This window comes from Dasypus novemcinctus, chromosome 3 (assembly GCF_030445035.2).
Source record: "Dasypus novemcinctus isolate mDasNov1 chromosome 3, mDasNov1.1.hap2, whole genome shotgun sequence".
NCBI classification, from domain to species: Eukaryota; Metazoa; Chordata; class Mammalia; order Cingulata; family Dasypodidae; genus Dasypus; species Dasypus novemcinctus.
The window spans coordinates 132,544,647-132,568,845 of record NC_080675.1 but is presented as its reverse complement, the minus strand read 5'-3'; the positions used below and the strand labels follow the sequence as shown (position 1 = coordinate 132,568,845).

The 24,199-nt window shown below is 35.7% G+C and overlaps 1 protein-coding gene across 3 annotated transcripts in view; it reads left to right on the top strand.

Annotated features, from left to right (window-relative positions):
* SLTM (SAFB like transcription modulator) overlaps positions 1–24,199 on the top strand; it is a 46,590-nt gene extending 22,391 nt beyond the window's left edge. For 2 of the 3 annotated variants that reach the window (XM_004452870.4, XM_071214220.1), the window contains exons 6-21: positions 4,365–4,392; positions 5,727–6,195; positions 6,819–6,868; positions 8,775–8,893; positions 11,186–11,335; positions 11,505–11,608; positions 11,709–11,875; positions 12,336–12,421; positions 12,616–12,779; positions 15,155–15,335; positions 16,126–16,250; positions 16,901–17,071; positions 17,631–17,945; positions 18,052–18,196; positions 20,965–21,122; positions 23,131–24,199. In XM_004452870.4, coding sequence (XP_004452927.1) covers positions 4,365–4,392; positions 5,727–6,195; positions 6,819–6,868; positions 8,775–8,893; positions 11,186–11,335; positions 11,505–11,608; positions 11,709–11,875; positions 12,336–12,421; positions 12,616–12,779; positions 15,155–15,335; positions 16,126–16,250; positions 16,901–17,071; positions 17,631–17,945; positions 18,052–18,196; positions 20,965–21,122; positions 23,131–23,239 — 2,541 coding nt within the window. In that variant the 3' untranslated portion in view covers positions 23,240–24,199. The remainder of the gene's footprint in view (positions 1–4,364; positions 4,393–5,726; positions 6,196–6,818; positions 6,869–8,774; positions 8,894–11,185; positions 11,336–11,504; positions 11,609–11,708; positions 11,876–12,335; positions 12,422–12,615; positions 12,780–15,154; positions 15,336–16,125; positions 16,251–16,900; positions 17,072–17,630; positions 17,946–18,051; positions 18,197–20,964; positions 21,123–23,130) is intronic. The other variant, XM_004452871.5, reaches the window with a different exon arrangement.

The window sequence follows — 24,199 nt, the reverse complement described above, 5'->3', positions numbered from 1 at the left end:
ATCGTAATGTTTTTTGTTTCCTAGAAGTTGGGTCAGGTTTTTCATCAGGGCATTTAGATATATGGAATAACACTAGTGTAACCACTATTTTGAGAAACTTAGGTTATGATACTCTTCATTTTGTTTTTGTATGTGCGTGCTGTCACTTGTCAACAACAGCTTTTTGTTTTCCTCAGTGAGGAGTGTTAGACATTTGTGAGCCTTTATTAATTTGAAGTGAAATGGTTAAAAATATTTATCCTATTAGAATAGGCTGTATCTTTTTAACAACTCATTAAAAAAAAAACACCTCTGGCTTTTGAGATGACTTATACTAATGTACATTGTTTACCAAGCTGTAGTGCTTTAAGAACACTACTTAAGCAAAATAAAGTTGGTTTACATTAAAAATTAAAATCTTAGCAAAGGAAGGCAAAACATAACCAACTATTTTAACTTCTAGAAACAACATTTCTAATTGGCAGGAACTACAGCAGAAGGATTTTTCTTTTTATATCTTATTGTCCCCCCCCTCCCCAATATTGATTCTCTATTTTTCAAATTGAAAGATTTTTGTTCTTCTAACTTGGAGTTCACTGATTCTTTCCTTTTATCTCTACTCTGCTGTTCATCCAGTAATTTTTTTTTCTTTTAAGATTCCCCCCCACCCCCAGATGGCTCCCTTGTCTGTTTGCTTGTTGTTTTTGCTTGTTGTCTGTTTCTTTAGGAGGCACTGGGAACCAAACCTGGGGCCTCCTGTGTGGGAGGCAGGCACCCAACCACTTGAGCCACATCTGCTCCCTGCTCATTTGTTTTTGCTTGCTGTCTACTCATTGTATTTTGCTCAATGTCTGCTCCTTTTCTGCTTGTTATTTGTCGTCTTTATGAGTCACCAGAACAGAACCCAGGACCTCTCATGTGGGAGACAGGTTCCCAACTGCCTGAGCCACATCTACTCCAATTGTCTTTTTTTTTTAAATATACTTTTTAATTTTTTTTTAAAGATAGTTAGGTTACATAAAAAATACAGAGGATTCCCATATGCCCTGTTCCCTACCCCTCCCACATTTTCCTACATTAACAACATCCTTCATTAGTGTGGTTTCATTACAATTGATTAACACATTTTGAAGCATTGCCACTAAGAGTGGATTATAGTTTACATTGTAGTTTACACTCTCTCCCAAACAATTTTTTAAGTTTTGACAGCATGTATAATGACCTATACCTGTCATTGCAAAGTAATTCAGAACAATTCCCAAGTCCCAAAACTGTCCCCAAATTATACCTGTTTTTCCCTCTCCCTCCCTTCAGAACCTCTAGTGGCCACTGCTTCTGTATCAATGATAAAAGTTCTTCCATTGCTAGAATCACAATAAGTCTGTACTAGAATACCAGTAAGTTTACCCTAGTCCATCATTCATTCCCCAGACCTGAGGATTCTAAGATGGTGATGCCCTCTCTACCTCTAATTGAGAGGGGCCTTAGATCCCATGGGGGAGATGGATGAGACTATCTTGCTTGCAGTTGCAGGCTCTCTCTGTTCCTGGGGATGGTCGTCGTCTATCATCATCTCCTTGTTAGTTGTCCCTGGGAGAGTCCAGTGAACTGAAGAGTAGGTGTTGCAATTCTGTTGAGATTCAGGGCCGGCTGGCATATTGGATAGCCCAAAGATTTAAGTCTGTTGGATATAAACTTGTCTACTCTAGTACTAAATATAGGTTCAAATAAAAGGGACAAAAGAGCCATTTGTAGGGAAACCACAACTGAGTCCAACTCTGTCACATTGGGGAGCACAAATTCCCAAGTAGGGAAAACTCTTGAGCTGTCTACCCTGCCTGTAGTGTCTGGATGTCACCAGAGCCCCCATTATTTGAGGCAATATTTCCTGTTGCAGTCAGTGAGATCTTGCTGAGATGTGCATAAACATAACTTCTGGAATGACCTTCTGGCTCACTTTGAAGTCTCTTAGGCATATAAACTCATTTGTCTTTACTCTTTCTACCTTTTGGTAAGGTCTTTTTCCAGTTGGTGCTTGGTAGTAATACATTGGTACCAGGGAGGCTCATCCCTGGGAGTCAGGTTCCATGTCTAGAGGGAAGGTAATGCATTTATATGCTGAGTTTGGCTTAGAGAGAGGTCACAAGGAGGCTCTCAGGAGGTAACTCTTAAGCACCTTGTAATACTAGGCGAAGTTTCAATTTCAAAATTAAAGGTTCATAAATATAGTCATCAATATCAAGGGCCTGTCAGTGGTCCAACCTCCTTCACTAGTCACTGCCCCTTTATTCACGGGATTCTTGCTGTCCCATTGGAAAATGTGGCAGAGCTCCCCAAGATGAGAATTCGATATTCTTTCAGTTATTGTGTGGCTCTCCACCCACTGTGATAATGCCCCATGAACACTTGAGCTCATTCATATGCCTTATAGATACACCCCAGATGAACCTCCTCCCATGCATCCCCCATCACTGGCACCCTGCACCAATGATCCTCCCCTGCCACAGTTGTAATCCTTCTGTGATCCAAAACTTCTTCAAAAATGGAGCCAACAAAATAATCAAAATAATCAAATAATCAAATGATAGTTTTAAAAATATAAAATACAAAAATTTTTTTAAAATTTGGAATAAAAAATAAAATTTTTTTGACATTGTCTTTCATCACTGAGCTCTGTTGTCTTGCATGTACAGTGACATTCCCCAGTGTCATTTTTTTTTTCTATTTTGTCTTCAGAGAAGCTTTAGATTAGAGAAGAGTCATGTACAGAATATAAGGGATTCCCATCTACCCAACATCCTCCTCCTCTTTCTCTTTTCCCTGTTAATAACATTTTACATGTGAATGGTACATTTGTTAACAATTGATACACAATTTTTTAAATTTTACTCTTTTAAATAAAAAACATTTAGACTTTTTTTCTCGAACCTATTAATTTTACGTCTTTAAAGAATAATTTGGAAATATTATGCTGTTGGCATCACAGAGAGATAAACAAATTCTGGCCCCACAATTTGTTAAGAGATTCTTAGAGGGCAATATGATGGACTTATGTTTGTAATAATAAGATTTACATTACCACCAATCAATGATTTATTTATTTTGGACCATATTATTCCTAAGCATGTGGCTTAGGGTTTTTCTTTTTCCTTTCCTTTTCTTTCTTTTCTTTGATAGTTTGTTTCTTTTTTTCCCATTTCATTTGTGTTTCTTTAGCGTGTATAACAATTGGTCATTCTGTAATTGGGGCATCTCTATGTTAAATTTAAGAAAGTAGTTTATTAGAAATATTGTTATTCAAATGTAATTTTGAGCACATGGTAAAATGAGTGGCATTTTTAATGCTTTTATGTGGATTTAAAATTGTGCTATTAGATAAATATGCCATAAGTTTTGTTTATAATTAAATTTTACTTTATAAAGTACTAGCTAGGGTGTCACTCTAAGACAGTATTTCTCAGTGTAGTTCATAGACCAGCAGCATTAGTATCTCTTGGGAACTTTTTAAAAATGCGCATTATCAGGCCCACTCCAGCCCTTCTGAATCAGAAGCTCTGGGGTTGGCAGTCAGCAACCTGATTTGACATATTCTTCAAAGTCTTTTATTTGGGAAAACATTGGTTCTGTCTTGGTGTGATTATTTCAGTGAATTTTTCAGTATTTGCTTGGTAGAGTAAATAAAAGATATTCTTTTTGTTGTTTTTAAGCTGTCACATGCTTAATTTTAGATTAAATGAAGATATCAAATATATAAAATTAAAATCAGTCAATCAGTATATATTTTTATTTGTGAGTTACTTGCTTTGATTACCAACAGCACAAGTACCATTTTTAAAGAGGCTGGCACTAGGGTATATGTTGAAGCTATGAATAATTTGGAACTGACCACTCCTACACTCATCCTTTTCACTTTTGAGATGCTTAAAAAGCAACTGGTTTTTTTTTTTTTTTTATTAATATGCAGTCAAGCCCTTGAAAGTATGTGTCTGTAGGTTATGCTTGTTGTTACTATTTTGAATAATGTGCCCTAAGAGTACTTTTGGACTGAGTCACATATAATAATCAAGTCAGTCCCTATTGGTGGCTCTTTGTTAAGATTTGGGTTATATAAACTAATTTTGACTACTGATACTAAATAAATCGAGCTCATTTTTGCCAAGTGGTTGACAGCTTGTCTATTTTTTGTCTAAAATACCATTTGTTAAATGTGCCACATTTCTAGAGGTGGTCTCTGTTCTGATTGGACTGTCCTGTTCATTAGTGATAGGTATCCGTAATTAATATTATTAAATTACCCACCAATTTAACTTGACTGGTTTTGTATTATTACTAACGTCTAGTTTTATGTGAGTTCATTTTACATTTGCTTATTCTTTGAATTTCAGGATGGTGAGGAAGAAGAAAATGGGAAAGGTATGTTTGATGTTAAGTAGAGTTTAAAATTTGCTGGCATTTAGAAAGATAGCAAATTATGTAAAAATAAAGCATTTAAAAATCTTAGTTTTGAAATAGGTTTATTTTCAAACTTACCGATTTAGTAAATTAAATTAGCACCTTCATTTTATTTTTCACTTAGTTTTCATTTTCTTTTGAGCACTTAAGATATGTTCCAACCTAGTAGTACATATCAGTTATTGTAGGAGACAATGCCATTTTTTTGTTGTCAATTTTAATTTAATTTTTAAAGGCTTTTCTAGCATACGGTAAGTTGATCCTGTAAGACTGCCACTGCAGTAACTCATACATGCTTATCGGAGTCCTAGGGTGTGACTGATAAAGAATTTTATAACTAGTTCTAAAAATGGTAGATCACCAGGAAACTGGCTTTTTGTTTGCTGCTTAGAGAAACTTTTATGTACAATATCTGACACTTTAAGTAGTTTAGCAGAATCTCATCCAATACTAATTATAGGGACATCAGGAACAATACATGTGGTCAGTATGAGGTTATGGAAGAGCTCTTGGACAGAAGTTAAAGGATCCTATCTACTTTGGACTAGAAAGGATATGGAGCAGGGGTTTAAGCAAGGCAGAATAAAAAGTCTAGAAGCCATGATGAATGAAGTAAAGCTATTGACTGAAAATCTCACATGCCTGAAGCCTTTCTATTTTGGGGGAATGCAAGACATCTTTGAAAATGGTTATTCTGGGACTGACTGGACCGGATGAAGACTGGAAATAACCAATGTCCTGAACTTATGGAGCAGGCCATCTTTGGAGCCTTCTGTAGCAGTTTTCCATACAATTCTGGACTACCCAAGAATTGAGTAAGAAGAGTGAAAAAAGATGGCGCCCTGAAATACTTTGAAGACTGACTGATATCCTCAGACTGTGACCTTTCAAGAAGTCACCATGGGAGTTCTGAAGGTCACAAGTGTTAAATCCCAAGATGTGTCGAACATTGAATAACAAATCTACACGTTGTCACTATCCCATGGAGGAAAAACCCTTCCATATACTATTAACTTATAGCCAGAAATGAAGAGCTGGCATCCTCAGGATGGAACCATTTTCTCACTATTGTTGTTTGGTGGTTGTATGTAGAGATCTTCCTCCCTCCCCCCATGAAGAATAAGTAATCCTGGGTAAAGGATTGTTTATGTTAGTTAATACCCTTGTGTTTTTTCCTAACCTTCCATCAGTGCTAATAACTGGCTTTATATTTTCTAGGTCCTATTCTAGCTTATGAATATGAAATTGTTTAAACTTCTTGTTTTGCCATATTTATTCCTGTTAAATCCTCTTAGATATAGCAGGTTCTGGTGATGGTACACAAGAAGTATCTAAACCTCTTCCTTCAGAAGAGAACCTAGCTGAGGCTGATCATACAGCTCATGAAGAGATGGAAGCTAATGCGACTGTGAAAGAAGCTGAGGATGACAACATCTCGGTCACAATCCAGGCTGAAGATGCCATCACTCTGGATTTTGATGGTGATGACCTCCTAGAAACAGGTAAAAATGTGAAAATTACAGATTCTGAAGCAAATAAGCCAAAAGATGGGCAGGATGCCATTGCACAGAGCCCGGAGAAGGAAAGCCAGGATTATGAGATGAATGCGAACCATAAAGATGGTAAGAAGGAAGACTGCGTGAAGGGTGATCCTGTCGAGAAGGAAGCCAGAGAAAGTTCTAAGAAAGCAGAATCTGGAGACAAAGAAAAGGATACTTTGAAGAAAGGGCCCTCGTCTACTGGGGCCTCTGGGCAAGCAAAGAGGTTTGTTTTTCTATGTCAGTTCTTTACGATACTGAATTCCAGCATTCAATAAGATCACTCTACATTAAGGGGGTGGCTTCAAGACCATGTACAGTATTTAGTATCTTATGATCCTGCCTATAATATTTTTGACCGTCATAAGTTACTTTAAAAAAATTCAAGATCTTCATAATATGCAGTGTGTCCTACTGATTGCATTGTCGAATTGTCAGCATATATTTGGTTTTTTTGGTTGTTGTTTTTTGTTGTTTTTTTTTTCAAATTGACAATTTTTTTGTGTTTTATTTTTAAAAATCCTTGTGATGATGGTTAATGAACAACTATCAGTTCTAAGAACACAAAAATGAAGTCAAGTCCCAGTTCTGAAATCTGGAGAAGATGGCCATATATCCACTGAATAAAATTGTCAGAAAATCTAGATCTTCAGGCATCTTGGGGAAAATCATTGCAAGAATCCTAAGGGAATCCTTTGTTCAAATAATCTAATATAGGCCTTTGGAATTGTTAATTAGTATGACTAGCACTAGTTTGAAATATAGTCAATATCAAGCTGTTCGATTTTTGTTTTTTGGTTTTTTTTGTTTTTTTGTTTTCAATTTTTTTCTGGTGATTTGCTTCTTTAGCTCTTCAAAGGAATCTAAAGACAGCAAGACATCATCCAAAGATGACAAAGGTAATGGATTTTTTTCCTCTTTAATCCAGTGGTAATATTTTATATTTTCATTAGAGTAATACTTGTCTGGTATTTCCTTTGACACTTAGTCCTTAAAAATTTGATTGACAGACTAAAATCTGTGAATGGCTTTTTGTGTAAGTACGGAGTTAAATAGATACTTCATTCTGTGTGATGGAAACATTTCTCTTTAATTTGTAAGCTAGTACAAGTTTGTTAAAAACCTATATGCTAGGGAACCTTTATCTACTGTGTTTGAAGCAAGTGTATTGATCTTAATATAACAGATAGTTTGTTTTCTTACAGAAGTATTTTGTCTTAAGCTGCATTCATTTGTAACCACTACACATTGTGGAAGTCCAGTGTTGAAAGAAAATCAGTCCCTAACGTTTGGTTTACTTTTTTCAGTGTTTAAATCAGAGTACATACTTATTAGAGTCAGTATACAGTATTTTGGTTCTTCAGACATATTTTGGATTCATGGGAATCTTATGTAGATAAGTAGTTTTATTTTAAATTCTTGTACATTTAAAGATGCAATGTTTGATTGCTCTCTATTTTTGGCAAGTCTTTGGATTCTCATGGCTATGAGGTGTAGTTTCATCTTGTATATATGTGCCCTACTTTAATTTTTTTTCCTTCTAAAAAATTATTTCAAGGGGAAAATCACCATTCATGGTACTGCAAAGTCCCACAATACTTCTTGAGTTCCTGTAGAAGGATAGTTATGTGGCTCTATTGTTTATTAAGTGTATTTTGTTGGTATATTTTAAAAATTACGAATTTTAGTGCTTGATGGATTTAATAATTGATTAATTGCAGTATCAATATTCCTTATAGTTTGGATAAATGGGTATAAGATACAATAAATTTATAAAACATTATCATTTAAGATCAGAAGCATAACTGTCTTAATTAAATATTACCTTTTCCTATTATTAAATTTTTTCCCATTATTAGAAAAGTACCTGGTCCCAAAAGTTACTGGTAATATAAAAATGATATATAAATTCTAATTAACATTTCATAAGGTAAAATAGATCCTTAATAATAAGAGTAGAAAAGCATCAACCATTAATATTTAAAATATTTAAATCAGGTATTTGTTGTCTCCTTTAAGTCTGTATTGGGAGTAGTTTTTCAGCTGTTAACACTTTGGCATGTAATTCTTTAAAACATTGAAAATTTTATTCTTTCTGCAGACCATAAGTTGAAATAAAAATTACTTTTAGTTACTTATATTATTATTTCCCTAAAATAAGAATTGTTTTCCAAATGGAGACAAATGAATTAAAATTCCCCTTTTTGAACCATATTGTGTACATTGAGATAATACAGAAATGATTGGTAAGATTTGCCTGTTCTAAAGGATTTTGAGATCTCTGATCTTAATGATTGTTTTGTATTGAATCCAGTTATCCAGCTGCATAGAATTCCCATTTTTCCCTTACAGTTTGTATAATAGAGAATGAAGATGGGCTGATTGGTTAGTCTTTGTTACTCATGTCCAAATTATTGAAAATGGTTTATTCCATTCTCTTCTTCCACCCTCAGTTTCTTAGATCAGTGGTGGAGTGTCTAAAGCTCACAGCAGATTTAGATCATTAAGCAATTCTATTCATTCTTAGATAACTGCTTCCTAGTTAGTTCTGTCAGTGTAGTGGTAGAGTATAAATTACTAAGTCTAATGACAGAAGTCATGTAATTGATTTTTTTTAATCCACTTTGACTTAAAACTCAGGCAATAGGAAGTTAAATATTTAAACTTTTTTCCTCATAGTTGTGTTGTCTGTTAGGTTTAATTTTAATAATGGCACATTCATAGGATTTTGATTCATAAGCTTTATTCTGTCAAAATTAAATGAAAGGATTTTATAGTTCTGAAAGATTATTATATCTATTCTAGGAAGTACAAGTAGTACTAGTGGTAGCAGTGGAAGCTCAACTAAAAATATCTGGGTCAGTGGACTTTCTTCTAATACCAAAGCTGCTGATTTGAAGAACCTCTTTGGCAAATACGGAAAGGTACATTCTTTTTTATCTTTTTCTCCCATCTTTCTAGTATCAGCATTTGAAATAAGGGTCTGTCTAGGAAGGATATTTCAAAAATCTTAAATTCAAAACAGCCTTATATAAATATCTTCTACTTTCCTGTATCTTAGGACTCTTACAATTATTTAGTTCTGTGGTAATGTTGAGTTTTACCAGTTAATCTCACTCTGAGCCCTGGAGATCTTTGTATTCTGAAACTTGCTGAGTCCATTTATAAGCAAGGACTAAGTCTGATTCATCATGTCCATCATGATTTTTCCAGCTTGTAGCATAGGGTCTATAACATATGACTGAGGCTGATTTGCTCATCTTGAAAATGCAGACTTATACTAGGCAAAGGGATATAAAATTGTGAGAAAAAAAAAAATTAAGCAGAGATCCCTGTCTTCAAGATTTCAGTCTAAGTGGTGGAGGAAAATATAAAACTGATAAAAAGTATACCTAATTAGAATGTGATAAATGCCATGACATAAGAATATGCAGGAAGCTAAGAGAAAAAAAAAAGAGGAACTTTATGGTGGTTGGTTCATCAGGAAAAGGTTCTCTGACATTTAAAGGGAAAGCTGAGTAAGAGAATATTCAATTAACAGCTGTTACACTGACTTGCATTTAATCTGTATCCCTTATGGCATTCATTATGTTTTACATTATGTTTTAGTTTTTCATAATATACATCACAGTTAACCTATTCCAATATGTTTTTTGAGGGCAAGTATCTTTGTGTGTACATGCTAGGCTTTCAAATATTTATTAGATTAATGGCCAAAATTGGTAAATAGCCATTAAAACATAGTATAAAAATCATTCCTACTGATATAAGTTTTCTTTTGTTTTCATTTCTCCTTTTATTTAGAAAATTTCCTGAGAATTTAAGGAGATTCTTAAAGGTATTAGATACAGAGCAGAGGTGTAGCACCATGATCAGTTGTGGTATAGTTTTTGTTCTGTTTTTAAAACTGTATTGTTAGAGACGTCGAAACAGTAGTTTAAGACTGGTGTTTATTGGGACTAAAGCTAGATAGAGTACTATCCAGTAGATAACAAGGAAGAACCTTGGGCTTAAAAGTTAAGTTGCTATGGAGTAAGTCAGCCTTTCTGAGAGTTGAACTAACAGCTAATAATCTCCATCTCTCCACATCATAAAACTTTCTAAATTCCCTGTTTACCTTTTCCTGGCATATGTCTTTGTTCCTGTTTGTTAACAAACTAGATTATTTTTTCTCATTTTTTGTCTCACCCATCACTACTTTGTCTCCAGTAACTGTCCATCTTATAGACTTGAAATCTTCACTTTTATATTGTTGTAAATTTTTAAAGCACATAGAAAGGAAAGTTTTGTATTTCTCTCAAGTTTTAGGGTATAATTTCAAGGCTGTTTTTTAATATGTGGCTGGGTTTTTTTTTCCTCGTTTTTGAAAGTTTCTTATAAAGTGACCTATAAGGAAAGTATTATCAGTCGTAATTATCTATTTATAAACTTACCCTTTAAGAGATTCAAGATAGATATCTGATAGAGAAATTTTGGCCTACATCCAATTGAGTATATTTTTTCCTTTCATCCACTGTATCATTACTTTATTCATGTGACTAATTGTGTTTTGGCTATGTATTTGGGGGGGAAAAGGAATACTCAAAGGAATAATTTAAAATGTTAATATATATATAAATTATTGACCTGGGTAAGAAAAATGGTGATCAAGAATGCAAAATGGAGTAACATATCCTGAATTTATATGTCCTGATTAGATCCTTTTTTTTTTTTTAAGGATTTTTAAAATTTCTCTCCCCTTTCCTCCCCCCCCCCCCCCCATTTGTCTGCTCTCTGTCCATTCACTGTATGTTCTTCTGTGTCCATTTGCATTCTTATCAATGACACCGGGAATCTGCGTCTCTTTGTGGGTGTCATCTTGCTGCATCAGCTCTCCATGTGTGCGGCACCACTCCTGGGTGGGCAGCATTTTCTTTGTGCAGAGCAGCTCTCCTTGCAGAGGCATACTCTTTGTGCGTGGGACTCACCGCAGGGGACACCTCTGTGTGGCATGGCACTCTTTGTGCACATCAGCACTGCACATGGACCAGCTCACCACATGGGTCAAGAGGCCCTGGGTTTGAACCCTGGGCCTCCCATTTGGTAGGCGGACATAGAGCCAAATCTGCTTCCCCTGATGAGATCTTTTCATTCGAATAGCCTCAGTTCTTAAGTTTTATCTTTTTAGAAATGTGTGTGGTTGTAAAACTTTTCTAAAGTGTAATCTCTTTTAATAGGTTCTAAGTGCAAAGGTAGTTACAAATGCCCGAAGTCCTGGGGCAAAATGCTATGGCATTGTAACCATGTCTTCAAGTACAGAGGTGTCCAGGTGTATTGCACACCTTCATCGCACTGAACTGCATGGACAACTGATTTCTGTTGAAAAAGTAAGCTTGCCTAACTTTATAAAAGGGAGGTTCATTTGAGAGTTAGTAATTTTCAATTTAAAAATATAACACTGGTGAGGAGTAGAAACTATCTGTTATCAACATAGCTTTTGTAATAAAAAAGTAACTTTAAAATTCATAAATTTTTTTTTTGGCTTCAACCATTCAGGTTAAAGGAGATCCTTCTAAGAAAGAATTGAAGAAAGAAAATGAGGAAAAGAGTAGTTCAAGAAGTTCTGGGGACAAAAAAAATGCAAGTGATAGAAGTAGCAAGTAAGGACTTTTTTTTTTGATAACTGTAACAGAGGATTTTTTGTACATTAATAAAGTAATTTTCATTCCATTGTTTTCTTGTGTGGGGTGCTATGGTCAGGATGCAAGCCTCTGTCAAAAAAGAAGAAAAAAGATCATCTGAGAAATCTGAAAAAAAGGAAAGCAAGGAAACGAAGAAAATAGAAGGTAAAGATGAGAAGAATGATAATGGATCAAGTGGCCAAACTTCAGAATCGATTAAAAAAAGTGAAGAAAAGAAACGGATAAGTATGCTATGTATCTTTCTTCTCAATCCCTTTCTAATGAATTCTACATAATTTTTACAGTGGAAGGTTACAATTCAGATAAATATTTAAACTTCATTGTTAAGTGTTGCTATGGTAGAAAAGGAGGTCTAATAGGACTGATTATCTTTTTCTTTTCAATTTTTGGTAAACAGTTGTGTTCTTCCAGCAAAACTCTTACACTGCTGTCAGTGCTGGGTGAACTTACTATGGTCATTGATTTATAGCTGTGTAATTGCGTTAGGATCTTTTGGTATCACTGAAAATATTGTTAGCAGTTTGAAATATTCAAATGATTTCTTTGCATTTAAGTTCTCTCAGAATGGAAAAGTAGGTTTATTCAGTGTTAATTTGTGAATATCTGACTAAGAATTCAGCATTTTTATATTTTTTCCTAAATATTTTTTAGACATTTGTTTGTCTAAAATATTTTTTTCTCCTAGGTTCAAAGAGTCCAGGACATATGGTAATATTAGACCAAACTAAAGGAGATTACTATAGGCCTTCAAGAAGAGGAAGACATGAGAAAGTAAGTCTTCACCTATTTTCAAAAGAAGATAATTCATTATCTCTTTAACTGTCTCTACATACTTCCATGCTAGAAAATCCAAGATAAAAGGAAATGTTGCTGGTCATTTTAGCTTTTTAAATGACCGGGCAAGCTTGGAAAATAAAACCCAAATTATTTTAACTTCTTGTCATCTTAAAAAATTTTTTCTGTAGACTCATGGAAGGAGCAAAGAGAAGGAGAGAGCTAGCCTAGATAAAAAAAGGGACAAAGACTACAGAAGGAAAGAGATCTTACCTTTTGAAAAGATGAAGGAACAAAGATTGAGAGAACATTTAGTTCGTTTTGAAAGACTACGACGAGCAATGGAACTTCGGAGGTAGGAAAGTAGTTTTGTACCTTCTTTAAATGTAAGTGCATTTTTAACACTAGTTATAAAATGATTTCTGGAAACTGAATTCTCACAGAAAACTGTCCCTTTTCGAAAGTACATTAAAACCTAATGTTTTCTTCAGTTTCCATAGCATTTTACAAGTTTACAAAATACTTTTCCATCTATCTCTATCAATAGTTTTGTAAGGGTAATTGTATCCATTATATAATTGAAAAAAAAAATTGATGCCCAGAGAGGCTAAATGACTCTTCAGATGCCACATGGCTAATGAGTGGCAGAGTCGGGACTCAGACCCAAGTCTTCTGACTCCAAGTCCAATGCTCTTTCCACTACTCCAAAGCTGCTGCCATGAAATCTTTGCCTTTAAAGGAAAGATTGATTTTGAGATAAGACAGTCTCAAAGTATATTACAACGTTCAAATACCATGTTGATATTTTAATATTTTAGTAAATTTTCTTTCCCTTTTGGGTTGGAGCCCAAGTAAAGAGATATTTGCTCTATGGACCTTACTGTGTTCAGACTCTATCCCAAAACAAGCATTCTTTTTAAAACAAACACAGACTCAAAACCAAGCAATGTTTCTCTTTAATGGAGCTTTCTCAGCAGTTCATCATGAGAGACAGTTTAATATATGTTTGTGGATCCACCTAAATGAGGGTAATGGATGTGTTTTATAATATAAATTTCCAAGTATTTAATCTTACCTCTCCAGAGGTCACTTATCATGGGATTTCATCTATTCATCGTACTGATAAGAGTGTTAGGAACTACCAGAGATACCTTTAGCAACGTAGATAATAACTGCAAATGCCACACACTTAACTAGTAAACAGCAATAATCTTTGCATCACTCAGAACCCATTTTCTCTTTATTTAGACCAATTCCCATTATACTTAGCCTCCTGTTTATCTAGTTGACAACAATTTGGGAAGAGTGGCAGTGGGGAGCTGCTAGAGCAGTGATTCTCAAACTTACCAGATAGTAGCCCTTTTATAGAGAAAAGGTTGTAACAACTCTTTACTATCCTGAAATGAAATTGATACATAATTTAATACAAGTACTTTCCCCCCAAAATCAATATAATGCCTTTAATTCTAATGTAAAAGAGAAAAGTGATTTATGATAAAATATATATTCAATATATGAATTTTTAGGCATGACTCTGTAGAAGATTGGAGTAGTCAGATGTTTGTATCCATATTTAGACTCTGAGAATATGATGGGCACAAATACAGACTGAAATTGGTGTTTGGTGTTGGTGAGTCAAATACCAGAAGTGGTATTGCCATTTTGACTTGATTTCTGAAAGGTGAATAACTCTTGGTGAAATTCTCAAGAAAGTATAATTTCCCATCTACTTCCAAAAAGTTGCATTCCTGGAAAACTTAATGTATATTAAAATCATGCCCAAACCAAACAGATAACATTTATGAAAAGTGCAGTTAGGTCTAGGAGATTTTTTTTAAGTGAATCTTTTAATGACTTGAATGTTATTTGTGACATTTGAAAAGTATATGGATTCGGGACAGATTTCTGTTGTGCAGGACTGTCCTGGTTATTCTGTGGATGATAAGATTTTTAGAATTCTTGGTCCTCATCCACTTGCCTGCTAAAAGCCAGCCCCATGATCATTGATAATTAAGAATGCCCTACACATTTCCATGAGGGCTGGTATTGACCCATTGAAGACCCCTGGGTTGTGAAAGAAAGACGTGGTGATAGACCAAAAAACCCAAACACTAATGTTTAAGTAAGGAAAAGACAAACGCATTGAAAGTCCAGTACAATAACTTAAATTCAGTTCAGCAAACTATTCCTGACTCAAAAGAACATGTTATCTGGGGCCATCTGTTATGGGCCAGTGAATGCTCCAGAAAAGCATTTAAGGGTACCATTTTGTTAGATATAACATTTGTTACGATTGATGTTCATAGTTACAGTCCCAGTCATCAAAATAAGGTATATTTTCTTCAAGGAGTTTTAGAATTTATAACAGACATTACAAATTTTTCTATCAAAAACAATTAATAGAAGTTGTAAATTTGTAAATTCACACATGTATACTCTCTCGTTTTTTAAAATTATCAGTTGATTAATGGCTATTGTGGGATTATTATTTAAACAGGAATTCTATAAGAGGCAACATCTCTATAAAATTGAGTTTATCAGTCTTATAAATGGCAGTATTGGAATCTGTTTAAAGTTTTATTTTGAATTCTCTTTACAATTACATTAAAACTACTTAGATTGAGTTGAAGTTTAAAATTGCCAACCTCAAAGCAAAGTTCAAATTCAAAAGCTGTTCTTTCACACAGTGCTAGCATAATTTAAGTATTTCTAAATACTGATTTTTGTTAGACGAAGAGAGATTGCAGAAAGAGAGCGTCGAGAGCGAGAACGCTTTAGAATAATTCGTGAACGGGAAGAACGGGAACGCTTACAGAGAGAGAGAGAGCGCCTAGAAATTGAAAGGCAAAAACTAGAGAGAGAGAGAATGGAACGCGAACGCTTGGAAAGGGAACGCATTCGTATTGAACAGGTGCAGTCAGAAAATCTTTTCATCTTAAATAACTTACCTTTTTCAAACTCTGTGATATTTGCCCTAAAATTCACTTTGATAGAATGAGTTCAGCTAACAAGCATTTATTAAGTGTCCCTGAAAGATAATAATCAATTAGGTGCTAGATAAAAATACATTTAGCAATGACTTTGTTCCAGCTAATCGATAATAACTCTAGCTCTGCAATATCATGGCAGCCTAATAGTCTGAGCATAGGACTATGAGTCCAGAGTAGTTGTAATCCAGGCTCTGTCACTATCCCAATATTAGAAAACAAAATACACAACTGTTTTTCTTTGTGTTACAGTGGGAATGATTTTCCAAGGCCAGAAGTAAATAATGCCTCTCTTTGCAGAATTGCAATCCAGAGTTTTCAGGCACTTACTCTCTATACATGTTAAGAACTCTTATTTCTAATTGTCTTTAGGCACTTATGTTTTAGCCAACTGATTAAATATGACCTTCCCAAATACTTGCCAACTCTCACTTCCCAGGCCCTGTTATTTTTAGTGTTGAAGAGCAATAATAGCAATAGCCTAAATTATGAAAGTCAAATTTATTTATTTGTCCCAGGTGTGTGGTTTGCCTGGGGCTTGCCTATTATGGCAAGGTAGATAGGTACGTTGAAAATTATTGTTTTTGCCTTGCTTATGATAATTTGGGTCTTTATTAAAATCTTAGAAAATACTTGTCAGACTAAAAAGGCGCATATATACTTACCTTGTTTTCATTTTGTATTGGTTGGTTCTTCCTTCTGTATTGTCTGAAGGAGCGTCGTAAGGAAGCTGAACGTATAGCTCGGGAACGAGAAGAACTCAGACGGCAACAGCAGCAACTTCGTTATGAACAAGAAAAAAGAAATTCTTTGAAACGCCCACGTGATGTAGATCATAGGTAGTTGCTTGCTTTCTTACTTTAAGGGTTATGCTTGCTGTCTTATTTCCTTTAAGCTAAGACTACCTAGACAATTAGAAAGTATGGGCTCCTATCATGGGGGAATAAAGGTCATGATAAACAGAATGGGGAAGAATTGCAGTACTGGGTGTACCCAGTGCATTGTAAGATGCTCAAATAGGAAGAATCTGCTCTTCTTTTTCTTTTTCTTCCTCATACCATTGTAGGCTCCAGTGATGGTCTTTAAACTCAGACCCAGAGGAGTGGGTGTAGTTCAGTGGTTGAGTGTCTGCTTCCCATGTATGAGGTCCTAGATTCAATCCCCAGTAATCTCTAAAAGAAAAGAAAATAAACTCAGACCCATTTTCAAAGTTCTTGTGGGTTAGTGCAGATAGTACAAAATGGAAGTCATAAACTTGGGAAGACTGAAGTATAGATCTGTCGTGTGTTTGCTTTTATGCTTCTCTCCTATTAAATTGCTCTAACTATCTGAATTTATGTTATTTAGCAATTCTTTGCTAGCTTGTACCCTTAAATGAATGGTTCATGTCTCCACAGTTTGTAACATGTGGTATGTATGACTCCCAAGTAAATGATGTTCGATTATTGTAAAACCCATTTATATAAATGAGCAAATATTTCTCTTCAAGGCGAGATGACCCTTACTGGAACGAGAATAAAAAGTTGTCTCTAGATACAGATGCACGATTCAGCCATGGGTCTGACTACTCTCGCCAGCAGAACAGATTTAATGACTTTGATCACCGAGAGAGGGGCAGGTTTCCTGAGAGTTCAGCAGTGCAGTCTTCATCTTTTGAAAGGTAGATAGATATGTTGAAAATTGTTGTATTTGCCTTGCCAGTGATAATTTAGGTCTTTATTAAAACCCTTAGGAAGTACTGGTCAGACTAAAATGCTCAAAGGAAATCTTTATCTTTGTTTTTGTTAATGGGAATGTGATTCAGTATTTAAAATGAGCTAAATGGGCCCCCATAACAGGAGATAAGAAGGTTGACTTTATCTTGTCTTTAAAACTGACTTAATCTTTAAATTTGAGCTGGAATAGTGATGAAATACTGTGAGTAGATACTGTTAGATTTGGATATGCCTCAGTTGTTATTTGGATATGCCTTAGGTTGTTAATGACTTGCTTGATGTAATTCCTCCTAGATGGGGGTAAAACCAATGTTAACCTTCATTTTCAACATTTAGCTCAATTTAAAAGAATATGGTAATAATAAAGATATTATAATCAATAGTAGTAGCTTTTGTAGTGGTTTTACTTTAAGTTAATTTGTAAAGAAGGCATTATCATTGTAGATTATGTGAGTAAAGGTAAGAAGAATAAAGCATGTATTCTTCATTTTGTCTAATCAATAGGCGGGAACGCTTTGTTGGTCAAAGTGAAGGGAAAAAAGCACGGCCTACAGCAAGAAGAGACGATCCAGGCTTTGAGAGGTATCCCAAAAATTTCAGTGATTCCAGAAGAAATGAGCCTCCACCACCAAGGAATGAACTTAGAGAAACAGACAGGCGAGAAGTGCGTGGAGAAAGAGATGAGAGGAGAACCGTGATCATTCATGACAGGCCTGATATTGCCCACCCTAGACATCCTCGAGAAGCAGGACCCAATCCAGCTAGACCAGCTACCTGGAAAAGTGAAGGAGGCATGGCCACCGACAAACGGGAAACAAGGTATTTGTGTAGTTTTTAATGCCTAGCTAGTGGCATCTAATGCATTTAGGTTTAGAACAAATGTGAAAAAATTTTGATCATGTATATTTTTGTTTTGTTTAACAAGAGTTGAAAGGCCAGAACGATCTGGGAGAGAAGTGTCAGGACACAGTGTGAGAGGTGCCCCTCCTGGGAATCGCAGCAATGCCTCAGGCTACGGTAACAGAGAGGGAGACAGAGGAGTCATCACAGACCGAGGAAGTGGGGCACAGGTAAGTGCCTATGAGTGCTTATTGTCTACTTTTTAGAAATAAATTTAAACAAATTGTGAAATACTCTTTATATGTGTGTGTGTGTAGTTTCATTTTTATGTGGTCTAGTTCAGTTAGATTAGAATGACTAGGAGGGAAACGGACTTGGCCCAGTGGTTAGAGTGTCCGTCTACCACATGGGAGGTCCGCGGTTCAAACCCCAGGCCTCCTTGACCCGTGTGGAGTTGGCCCATGTGCAGTGCTGATGCACACAAGGAGTGCCGCGCCACGCAGGGGTGTCCCCCGCGTAGGGGAGCCCCACGCGCAAGGAGTGCTCCCTGTAAGGAGAGCCGCCCAGCGCGAAAGAAAGTGCAGCCTGCCCAGGAATGGTGCCGCCCACACTTCCCATGCCGCTGATGACAACAGAAACAGACAAAGAAACAAGACGCAGCAAATAGACACAGAGAACAGACAACCAGGGGAGGGGAGCAGAATTAAATAAATAAATAAATCTTTAAAAAAATAGAATGACTAGGAGACAAGTTTCATATGAAAGATCTTAGTAGTTGTCATATTTTACTCTCAGTAGTTGAACATCAGTAGTCTAAAGATGTAGGGTATTGGCCCTGAAAGACTTGTTACATTTTTATTCATCTTCATGCTGAAATTTGAGAATTGTTATATTCAATTTTTTAAGAAATTGAGGGTTTCAAACTGGGATGGGAAACATTTGATCGATTTTTGTGTTTCTCCTTTTTTAAAAAAGAAAAACACTCTTTTCTCTCCTTCATTAACCAGAACTGAAATAATACTTTGGTCATCTTTGTTCTTGTTTCTAAAGGTAGATGAGTGGAATAATTCTTGTATTTTAATTGCTTTTTCACTCTTGTGATACTTTATTGACTTGAATATTTTGTAAGTGGGTGAACTTGAGGTCCAGGAAAGTATTCCATCTCTTCACAACTCAAATAAGCAAAAACTTTTTGCCTAATTTAACAGCATTCTAAATTAAAAAAAAAAAAAAAAAAAGTTCCTGAAGTTGGTGTGTTCCTTCTCCCACCCTCCATTTCATTTTGAGCATTTAGGAAATATATTTGAACCTGATGGCATTATAAGTTTTAATGTTTATTTTAAGTAGAAATGTTCATTACATCAGTTCATTGAGCTGTTTACCCTGAACAAAACTTTTGAGATTGTTTAGAGTAAAATTTCAAGAAGTCTCAAACTAGCCTCTTGCATTCAGATAACCATTTAGAAGAGGTTTCCAGAGAAGGAGATCCTGTGTCCTCTTTTGAAAATTGTAATTACGTTCATAATGTTAATCTTTAATTATTCTGCCAGTATTATATCTGATCTTCTCTGCAGAGTATTTCAGCTTTATTTTCTGCAGGCTAAGTATCACAATTCTAGACACTTCTTTCTTCAGATCTTTAGTTCTATGGATTTTTTTTTCCTCTATGTTAATGGGTTTTTGTTTCAGTGTGTTGACTACTCTGTTTATCATAGTTACGGATGTAGCACCTTGTACGAGCTATAGCACCATCTAATACTGTGTAAATAAGTTGACAGCAGTTGTTTCTATATGCTCTTTGCTTGTTGTCCTGACAGATTGATGTTACACCTCACTTTGACTTCTGACTATGTGTCCTTACCTACATATAGTTCCAAGCATTTGAAATACTCAAGGGTCAAAAAAAGTACATAGAGTGCTAGAAGGTTATCGAAATAAGAATTACAGGGCTCAGTCATTTCTCTCATACCCCACCCTAAAGCCTGAGTAGTTTTTTACTACAAAATAAATGGGAACCTTTTTCATGTACTTTTGTATTGCTCATCCCTTCTGTCTGTCTGTCTGTCTCTCTTCCTTTATTACAGAAGTTATGGGTTTATAGGATAATCATGCATAAAATAGAGATTCACATATACCAACACCTTGCATTGGTGTGGAACATTTGTTACAGTTCATGGTAGCATATTTTTATGATTGTACTCAATATTAATTAAAGTCCATGGATTAATTTAGAGTATGCTGTTGGAGTAGTGTAGTTCCACAGATGAAAAAAAAATTTTTTTCCTCTACCATATATACACGCTAACCTTTCTCCTTTTACTCACATTCAGATATATATTTCAATACTGTTAATCATATTCACAATGTTTTTCTACCATCACCACCATCCATTACCAAAACATTTGCATCTTTCTAAATAGGAAACCCTGTTAAGGTTCATCCTTTTATTTAGCATCTTTTTTTTTTCTTTCTTTCTTTTAAAGATTTATTTATTTATTTCTCTCCCCTTTTCCCCCCTCCCCAGTTGTCTGCTCTCTCTGTCCATTTGCTATGTGTTTTTCTGTGTCCGCTTGTATTCTTGTCAGTGGCACTGGGAATCCATGTCTCTTTTTGTTGCATCATCTTGCTGCATCAGTTCTCCGTGTGTGCAGTGCCACTCCTGGGCAGGCTGCACTTTTTTTGCACGGGGCAGCTCTCCTTATGGGGCGCACTCCTTGTGCGTGGGGCTCCTTTACGCAGGGGACACCCACGGGTGGCACGGCACTCCTTGCACGCATCAGCACTGCACGTGGGCCAGCTCACCACATGGGTCAGGAGGCCCTGGGTTTGAACCCCGGACCTCCCATTTGGTAGGCGAACGCTCCATTAGTTGAGCCAAATCTGCTTCCCTAATTAGGATCTTTATTAATCTGGTTCTGTTATTAAAAGTACATCAACAAAAATAAATTGGCATGAGAGTGAGAATGTCATGACTTTTCTTTTTATTGTCTTTCTTTAGCACTATCCTGAAGAACGACATGTGGTTGAACGCCATGGACGGGACACAAGTGGACCAAGGAAAGAGTGGCATCCACCTTCTCAAGGGCCTGGATATCATGATGCAAGGCGAATGGGTGATGGTCGGGCAGGAACAGGCATGATAACCCAACATGCAAGGTAAGTAGCCAGTCATTTGACATTTCAATTCATTCCCTCGTGGTGCCAGCATACTACCAAACCTTTATCCTTTCCTGAAAAGTCATGATAGTTTCTGTGAACTATTAGTTTCTGAGGGATTGAATTGTAACTAGCAACCACAACCCACAGTCTGCCCAAGCATTTCCCCTTTTTAACTCAAAATCTCCAGGAGATAATATACATGCCAGCTAATGAGCTTGTATTCCTCATTGTGAGTTAATTGATTGGCATTCTGGCATGTAAATCTAGATGTGGATATGTGTGTGACTCAGAATCCAGTGGATATTGAACATTATTAACCTCATGTTGGAACCATCTTCTTATTTGCTACCCATCATACCTAAAATTCCTAAAAAAAGAAGAACCTGAAAAAATGTTGTGTTTCTTCCTTTCCAAATAACTCTAGCAAAACTTTTGTCCATTTAATCCAAAACCTGTTCATATGCTAACAGATAATTGTCTTCTTGGTGAGCTTTTTTCTCTTCATACCAACATGCATTGTGGCCTTTCTGCCCACAAGTCTTCAGCTTCTCCTCCATTCCCTTCTTTCTTTGCTATCCCCTTGTAGAACCTGGCTTGGCTCAGTGACACAAGTTACTGCTATTCTACTAGTCACTTTTACCATCAAACTTAACTGGGTGTTTATTATACTTGGGCATACGCAGCCTTGTCACTCCACTGTCTTTGATTTTTAAAGGTCATGGCTGACTTTTTTCTTAATAAATTTAGATTGCTTATTTTCTTAGTTCTCAGGCTCCTTGGTGTTTAAGCAGCATTTCATATTGCGGCTATTCTTCTTTTTGAAACATTTATTAAGGCACACTCATTTCCTTTCTACCTTTCTTATTACCTTTGCTAGCTCCTTCAAATATTTGAACTTCAGACACTACTCTTTATTTTTTGCTCTGTATTACCCATGGTAAATGTCTTCCTGGCTCCATAAAGTCAAGGTTACAGACAGACTCATTCCTCTCTTGTTTTAAATTTTCATGTCCCTTTTGTTTCCAGTTTTTAAAAATTAGTGCTACCGTCATTCTGTCACCGACACTGGAAAATCCTGGGCCTCATATTTATCACCTTCTTTCTTTATTCTTAGCATAAATTGCTAAGTGGTTCCATTTTATGAAAATGTTTCTAATAGATGTTCCTTCTTTGCTATTTCATCTTCTATCTAGTCTTCCCAAATCTGTCTTTTTTCTTATTCCATTATTCACACCATTTCTAAGTTTAACTGTTGGAACACTCATTTTATCATAACATTAACTTTCTCCAAAACTGCAGGCAGCTTCTTGGTTCACAGGATCTAATCCAAACTCCTCAGCCTGTCATACAAACTTCTCCTTAATTTGGTTTTATTCTACATAAACCATTTCACTGTGGGGTTGTATTGGGTAGATTTGTTTTTTCTGTTTCACTCACTAGTACCTAGTATGTTTTATTGTACATAAAGGTTCCAAAAAATACTTTTTAAATGACTTCCTGTAGTTCATGTTTTCAAACATAATGCACATCAGAATTACCTGGAAGTCTTGTTAAAACACACAGCAGCTAAGGGCCTCACCGTCAGCATTTGTTTTAGTGGGTCTGATGTGTGGGAACTGAGAATTTTCATTTCTAACAAACTCCCTGGTGATGCTGCTGCTGATCAGGGGATCACACTTTGAGGACCACTGTTCTAGTCCATTTGTGTGCACACCATTAAATGACTTATTACGAGGAAGGGGCTCTGGAGCCAGACTGCCTAAGACAGATTCCACCATTTATTTTCTCTGTGATCTTGAATAAGTTACTGAATCTCCAGATTTAAGTTTGTTCATCAGTATAGTCAGGTTAATAATGATACACTTAACTTACAGGACTATTGAAAAGAATGATTTCGTATAGGTAAAGTACAAAGAAAAGTGTCTGGTAAATGGTAAGCACTATGTAGGTATTTGCAATAAGTATTAGTTCTTTTCTCTGACACGTTAAAAAAAATCTTTTTCAGTAATGCATCCCCAATTAATAGAATTGTACAAATCGGTGGCAATTCCATGCCAAGAGGAAGTGGCTCCGGATTTAAGCCATTTAAGGGTGGACCTCCACGACGATTCTGAAAATGAGCTCTTCTGCCATGGTTTCAAGATAATTTATTGAAATCTCCTGTAAACTTTTACTTGACTACTTATGAAGAGGACCTCTCTAACTTGCTTGAGAGTTCTGTCAGACTTTTCTTTTTTCTTTTTTAAAATTTAACATGATTGCTTTTCTCAATTTTGGAGAAGATGTTTAAATAGTTCTGTTGTAACTTTTAATAGTTTTGTGTATCATTCAACTTTTTTTCTTGCAGCACCGAGACACATTTGAAAAGATTGGAATTGAAACCATTTTGTGTAACACTCTGTGAATATAAAGAGTAGTTTGCAGCTGTGTAGTAGTGGTTTAATTTACAGCATTAGCTCTGTGGTATCAGGCTCTAGAGTTACTTCTTGTCACCGAGCATTTTCAGCCTTCATTTTGAAGGCTGTCTAAGCTTTAAAAGTCTGCTATCTAATTTTTAGAGAATAAGATTGTTCCTTGCATTTCTGAGTATTATGTAACCTATTTTTGCAGAAGGTACTGTTACATTAAGTGCATCTGTGTATCCTGGTTAAAAAAATATATGTACTCTTTTTTGAAATAAACCTTCATATTCTGTATAGTTGCTACAGTGTTGAGAACCTTTTTAATTGTAAAATGGGAACTGATTTTCAGTTTAGTAGCAGCACACGTGTTCAGGTTTGCATGGTATGGAACCAAATAGATTAATGAAAACCTTGGCCAAGAGGTTTGTCTCACTGAGATCCCCTTAGATTGAGTTGTGCAGGTAAGTGCACTTTTAGGTAATCTGCACTGTTGGATGGATAAATTCCATCGCTGGGAATTGTGTGGGTACTAATATTTTCCATGTTCCCAACTATGTTGAGAAATGGAAGAAAACCCAGGTTCTAGATTGGTGAATCAGTTGGGTTTTGTAAATAAATGTATGTGGGAAGGCATTGTTGTTTCTTTGTGAAAATAAAAATCCACACCTGGAA